General features: G+C 38.4%; 1 protein-coding gene across 1 annotated transcript in view; it reads right to left on the bottom strand.

Moving 5' to 3' along the window:
• Positions 1-3,582: 3,582 nt before the first annotated feature.
• Positions 3,583-7,204, bottom strand: part of MGAT4A (mannosyl (alpha-1,3-)-glycoprotein beta-1,4-N-acetylglucosaminyltransferase, isozyme A) — a 125,920-nt gene continuing 122,298 nt past the window's right edge. Inside the window, 2 exon segments of the mRNA XM_006870752.1 lie at positions 3,583-3,609; positions 3,742-3,854. Of these exon segments, the coding sequence (XP_006870814.1) occupies positions 3,583-3,609; positions 3,742-3,854 (140 nt within the window).

The following is a 7,204-nucleotide window of genomic DNA, read 5'->3' as shown; positions in this document are numbered from 1 at the left end:
CAAAGTTATTCCCAACGGTTGTGAATCTATATACACATACTCAGTGTCTATAGCTGGGTAATTCAATTGCATTAAATTTTCCCAAAGTTTTTCTATCACACTAGCTCAAACTGGTAAGCTTTTCTGGCTCCTAAATAAGGTAGAATGTATGCTATGGACAATGCATGAGACTGGAGACTAAAATGAGAAATCTTTAATCTCAGAATCCTAGAAATAAGACTCAACCTTTCTTCTCATCCAAGTTACTCATCACCATTTGCATTATGGTGTATTTTCTGCATGGAGTCTTTGTGTGGCACTGTGGGTTAAATGCGCTGGACTGCAAAGTTGCTTTGAACCGCAAGGTTGGTGAGTCAAGCTCACCAGCTGCTCCTCAGAAACGCTACACAGGGTCTCTATGGGTTGGAACCGACTTGACTGCACTTAACAGCAATATACAATTGCACAAATGCTCTTAACCTCCTAATGAGAATTCCGGCTTCTAAAATGTCCACTTATCAGCACTTTGGAATTGTGCTATGTTACAGAACTTTCTGTAATGATGGAATATTCTACTTCTGTGCTGTCCAATACAATGGCCACTAGCTACAGGCAACTACTGAGCACTTGAAATGTAGCTTGTGTGACCTAGGACCTGAATTTATTAATTTAAATTTACACAGCCACCATCTGGCCAGTGGCTACTGTGCTGAGATCTGGAGTGATCTTTGTGTGAAATACATACCAGATGCCAAATTATGTCCTGTTTTCATATATTACTAGTCCCATCTTTTTGACTTTTTTCCCCCCCTACTAGATATTTTGGTGACTGTGTGATTAAGTGTCCTCAAGGTGAAGTATTTATTTGCCCTTGGTGCCTGGTAGTGGGCACCTCTCCTCCAGTCTCTATTCCTGAGCCGCTACTACTCCCTATCACCTTTCTGAAGGGACGCCACCAGTTTTTTCCTTGAGCAAAGCCTGGCTGCTTCTGTCTTGTGTCTAGAACTGGTGAGAAAGGGGGCAGCAACTAATGAGTTGTTGCAGTTAAGTGCCACTGAGTTGGTTCCAACCCATAGGAGGAATAGCTGGTGGGTTTGAACTGCGGATCTTGTGGTTCAAATTGACCTGAGGGTCCAGTGCATTATCCTGCAGCACCACACCCAGACTCCAACAATGAGTAGATGACAGTAAGTATGAGTGTAGGCATGCCCTTGAGGCACTTGGAGTTTGATCAGAGAAACAACACATACAAAAATGCCACAAATGAAAAAAAAAAATTCAGAAAATTGAATGTGTATGTAAGTGTGTGACGAGGACGATTGACTGTAAGTTGGAACAGCTGGGCCACTTACCCAGACATTGCTGGGCACTATTCTAGGTACTACCAGGGCACTGGTGAAGAACTCATGGGGAGGAGAACACCAGAAGGTCCACTTTGTTGCCCTCTTAGGAACAGGAGGGAGGTTAAAGAACAGCATGAGCATCTAGGAGGGGACACTGCATAAAACCAGAAAAATTTGGCTAGACAAGACAATCTTCAAGAAGCCATTCAAATAGCAAGGAGCAGCAACAACTTGGGAAGCAGGGGAACACTTTGAAACCTACCTCCAGAGATTTTACCCTTGTGTTACTCAGTTGTTTTAGCCAAACTCTAGTATGTTATGCTAAGTAAGGAGCCCTGGTAGCGTAGTGAATTACAAGCTGGGCGGCTAACTGTAAGGTCAGTAGTTTGAATTTACCTGTAGCTCCACAGGTGAAGGATGAGGCTTTCTGCTCCCATAAAGATTTAACAGCCTTGGAAACCCTGTACAGGGCCGCGAAGAGTTGAGACCGATTCCACAGCTCACCACCATTACTAGTATGCTATGTTGATGCCAAAAGATTATTTTTCTTTTCAAATGAAATTGGCTTGTTTGAAGAGAATAAAAAATACAAAAGTAAGGAAATGAAAAACCCCCAATTGTTAACTGGATTTTGATTGACAGAAATCCTTTATGGCAGTGTGTGAGTTTTAACCAAGAAAGTACAAATGATTACAATTCAGAGTAAAAAGGAAAGAACTGACCTGTCCCACGGTTTACGAATTTTCTGCCCTTCTTAGCATTGCACCAGAAATGGTGTCGTTTGGTGCCACTGGTCGAGTGCACTGCGTAACTAGATGAAGAGCCTCCAGGCTGAAGGCAGCCCGCTGAAACCAGCCAGAACACACTGAGGTACGCCAATATGTCAACATACACTAAGCTGGGAAGCTCAAACATTGATAATTCATAATTAAAAAAACCCAAAACTTTTGTAAAGATCTCTGATTGCTGAGGCTGATAATATGAGGGCTTCAAAAATTTTGTGGAAACATGGAATTAAAAGATAATGGCATCTTTCCATGAATTTTTTTGAAGCTCCCTCATATGCTTTGCTTATAATACTACTACTATTATTTGTGATTGCAGGATTAAGAGTAATAAATACTCTCTTCAGACATGAGGTTTGCTTATAAGCCCATAATGGGATGGAATCATTATTTTGGAAAACATACAATTGCTACAATATCTTTCACCAAAAACCAATATTACAACTTTATTTTTCTTTAAAAGTATACTAGTTATCTTATGACTCATACAACAAACAGCATTGCCTAGAAAACATTTTTCAGACTCATGAGTGCAGGTATAAAAGAACCAGCAAGAAAAGAGAGAATGCATCTAATTCATGATTAAAGATTAAAAAGGGGAGAGGGTTTTGTCATTTTACATCACAGAGGGAAACATGATGAGTGAAGTCTAATGAAGTCTGAATGCATCACACCTGTACACCGAAATGTATTAGACCGGTTTTTGGTGGTTATCCACCATACACAGTATGGCAGAATAACCCTCAAGAATGACATGGGTCTTTAAAATCTTGGCTTATAAGGAATGACAAATGCCTCTGAAAACATTTTGTTCAGAATCACTGATTTATAAAAGTACTTCAGTTAGGAAATCAATCTAGAATCATTCTTAAATGGCAGTGCATTTGAAAAATGGCATTAAGTTGTAATGTTTGCATTTCCAAAAAAAAATATAGAAAGAACTTAAAAAAGCAAGGTTAACTGGTTTTCAAAAAAAGCATCGATTCAAAAATTTACTGCACAAAAATATGTACTTCTTAAGTGTTTCTAATAAATTAACTCCATAACATTTTATGTATATTTATAGCTTTATATATATAATCCCTGAAAATCCAGAAAAGAGGGTCTATAATAGTAAAATAAATGAACTTCAAAAGTACCCCCTTCATAAAATGTATTTAACCTTAATTTTTTCCCCAAATTTAAGGAATGTAACAATATGTACAACTCTTATGTATTAGTATAATACCAAAATAGTACAAGTCATATTAACAGGCTGCCATAACTGTAAAATGTTTGAGTCAAGTTAAAATTGGAGGACAGCTTAGGTTCAAATGAATACAATTATCCACGGGAGATTCACTTTCCAAGTGGAAATGACAATCTTCTTATCTACAGTAGATTTCACAAGAGGTAGTGTTCAAGTCAAAAAAAACAAACATGCGTAACTATATTTAACAAATTCACAGGAAAAAATGTACTGGTTTCTTAGATGATTAGTTGGTGAGTTTTTTAATATGAATCTGAAACAGAAAAGAATGAAAAGTGAGAAAGCAGTAAATTCTCCATTCCAAAAAGATCTAGACCACTGGATAAAAACATTACAAACACTGTAGTTATCTCAGGCATGTCTTTCATTCAACACACTGTCTTACCTCATTAAGAATAGCCCAAACAGCAGAGTTATGAATAACTGAAAGTCGAAAAGCTGAAATGGGGTTTAGATTCGGATCCACCATTCCTTCTGCAACACCATTCTCAAATTTCCCTTTAAAGAAAAAATATCACTTGTTGGACTGAGACAGGTACACATAAAATATCTAGCACTCACTTGAAATACACAAGAAAAACCTACTGCCATCAAGTCGATTCTGACTCATGGCAACCCTGTGGGACAACGTAGAGGCAGGACTCAAAGACTTCTGGAGGCTCTCTTCAGTGATGCAGGGGTGTTTTTCCCGCTTTCTACTTTTATGCAACTTAACTAATTTTTCATGAAGGAATGCATGCCTTGAAATATTGGAAATGACCTATTCAAATAGGCAGTAGTTGTTGTTATGTGCTGTGGAGTCAGTTCCGACTCATAGCGACCCTGTACAGGGTTTCCGAGGCTGTAAATCTTTATGGGAGCAGAAAGCCTCATCTTTCTCCCGCAGAACAGCTGGTAGTTTTGAACTGCTGACCTTGTCGTTCGATAGGTAGAGATACATAAAATTAACAAAACATACTTGTTCTTATATTAACAATGATTCAACATAAGGATTTTCAGTAAAATGGGATACATCTATACCCTACTGAAATATAATCTACATTGATTGCTTTGGGAGTTAAGTCAATAACAACCCATAGCAATGTGTTAACTAGACACACCTACAGGGGCTGGTCAAGCGTACATCAAAGAAGAATTAAGAAGTGAGGTCATTCTAAACAGTTTCAATATAAAACTACCTGAAAATGGTAAGCAAGAAAAAAAGTTCTCCTATAAGAGTAAGAACCAAGGGATCCAATTTTTTGTTGTGAGGAATAACCATTTTAAAACTAATCATCCAACTAGCCAAATAAGCAAAAATATCGATGCTGCCAAATAAAATGACAGGAAAAAGTTCACTCTGGACATCATTTCTTTATACCAGAGGTTTGTGACATTTTCCTGTAAAAGGGCAGTTAGTAAGTATTTTGGGATTTGTAAGTCAAAAGGAAAAATCAAGACTACTAGATAAATACAGTATATGTTATTGTTATGTGTCACAAGGTTTCCAAGGGGCAATGGGCCAGCTTGAACCATTGACGTTGCCTGTTATCAGTCTAGTGCTTATCCTACAGTGCCACACCAGGACTCCAGTATATAGCCAGAGAAAAAACAAATTTCCACAGTTTTTTTAAAATTAATAAAATTAAAGATATAATAACAATTGAGTATATTTCTTTGTAAAAGTTGTTTACTAAGGAGAATAATGTAGTCCTAGTGTGGCACTAGATAAGCACTAGACTGCAAGGTCAGTTTGAATTGCAAGTTCAGTGGTTTGAACTCACCATCTGCTCCTCAGAAACCCTATACAGCAGCACTGGGGAACGTTGGCCCGTGGGTCATATAAGACCCTCAAAATCATTTGGCCTGGCCCTGCCAAGGCAACCGTAGTTCCAACCATCACATTGTTGTTGTTAAGTACTGTAATGTTGAGTTCTGACTCATACGAACCTGGTACAGGGTTTCCTAGGAGCGGCTGGTGAGCTTGAACTACTGACCTTGCAATTCAAACCAACTGTGCAGTCCAGTGTATTAACCCACAGTGCCACACCAGGACTCCAACCATCACGTTATTGTTGTTAAGTGCCATTGAGTTGACTCCTACCCTTCGCAACCCTTTATAGGGTTTCCAAAGAGTGACTGGTGAGCTTGAACCACTGACCTTGCAGTTCAAACTGACTTTGCAATCCATTGCATTAACCCACAGAACCACACCAGGACTCCAGCCATCACATTTGTTGTTGTTGTTAAGTGCCGTCGAGTAGGTTCCGACCCATAGTGTCCCTATACAGGGTTTCCGAGAAGCAACTGGTGAGCTTGAACCGCTGACCTTGCAGTTCAAACGGCTTTGCAGTCTGGCTCATTAATCCACAGCGCCACACCAGGACTCCGCAACCATCACATTAGGGGTGAGCTAATTGTTTGACCGAATATAGCAGGCTAATTTTTAAGTTGATAATGTTGTATGGCCTGTAAATGATGTTACCAATTTTGCAGAAAAAGTTTTCCCACCCGTGCTATACAGGGTCACTGTGAGTCAGAACCTATTCAACAACACTTAACAACAACAGCAAGAATGAATGTAACTCATTGTTCTTTAAGGTAAGATTTCACTTAATTGGGGTTCAAAGGTAGTGTTTCCTGTCATCAAAATTGATTGTAAATGTTCAACTATTAATGCTGACCCACAGTAGGGGTGAGTTACATTATATGAGATTTTATATATTTTTGTCGTTTCACATAACTAGGTACTTACTATAGAATACTGGTATCAATCTCTATAAGCACAAGATTTTAATTGAGCACATGCATCATTTGGAAGATATTTGTAAAACTCTATTGTATTTTTCTCTTGATATTCGCCTTTTAGATGAACAACTTTTAACTGAGATGAGGTAGATGCTTCTCAATTGCACAGTTGACAGAATTTTGAAATATGGAAATTTCTTTTTCACTTGCATTGATGTCTGAAAACACTGCTGGAACTGTAGTTTGAGCTTCGATAATGTATCCACCGAAAATCTGTGTAAGGACTGAGCTCTTTCTGTTTTAAGTGTAACAATACAGGAAGTGTACGAAACAACTTGATATTACTTGTTCAAGGTAAGGTTGTCATCAAAGTGAATTCACTGTAATATAAGTTTTGCAAAATAAGCACTGTTTTGGCCTTGAATTTAAGTTCAATTAATTAAGAAATGTTGTCAAGTCAGAAATTTGAGCTGAAAAATCTCACAGTAAGACTAACACTGCTAAGCTATTGAACTGCTGTGTGGTAGAACAAGTCAGAATATTCAGTTTCTACTGTGAAAAACTTCACAGAACTGTCAATACTTGTTATTCTGGTCTACACATATTTTCACGACCATCTGATTATCTGGTTTAACTACACATCTTAGCGGATTCTACTTCATATTGCACTGAACTTGTTTCTTGACTTGTTTGAAGCTGTGTTGCCTGTAGTTGTTCCACACACAGTTTCCATAGAAGTCAATCCCTCAGTCACTTTAAACTGGGAGACTAAGCAGTATTAGTAGTATCTGGTAGCTCATCAGCAGGCAAGGAAACTATTCAAAATACTTTGGTTAGCTTTAAAAAACGTTTTTATTGTTTTGTTGTTAAGTGCCTTTGGTGTGGTTCTGATTCATAGCAACGCTGTAAAGTGTTTCCAAGGAGTAGTTGGTGGGTTTGAACCACTGACCTTGCAGCTAGCAGTCCAGTGCTTAACCTACAGTACCATATCAGGAATAAGAAAAACCGCAGAAGAATTGATGCATTTGAATAATGGTGTTGGAGAAGAATATTAAAAGCACATGGACTGACCACGCTGGTCACCGATAAGGGGAAGTGAGGGAAAAACAGCAATGAAGTGG

This window comes from Chrysochloris asiatica, unplaced genomic scaffold (genome assembly GCF_000296735.1).
Source record: "Chrysochloris asiatica unplaced genomic scaffold, ChrAsi1.0 scaffold00150, whole genome shotgun sequence".
Taxonomy (NCBI): Eukaryota; Metazoa; Chordata; class Mammalia; order Afrosoricida; family Chrysochloridae; genus Chrysochloris; species Chrysochloris asiatica.
Note: the sequence above shows the minus strand (reverse complement) of the source record. Positions and strands in the feature narration are given on the sequence as shown.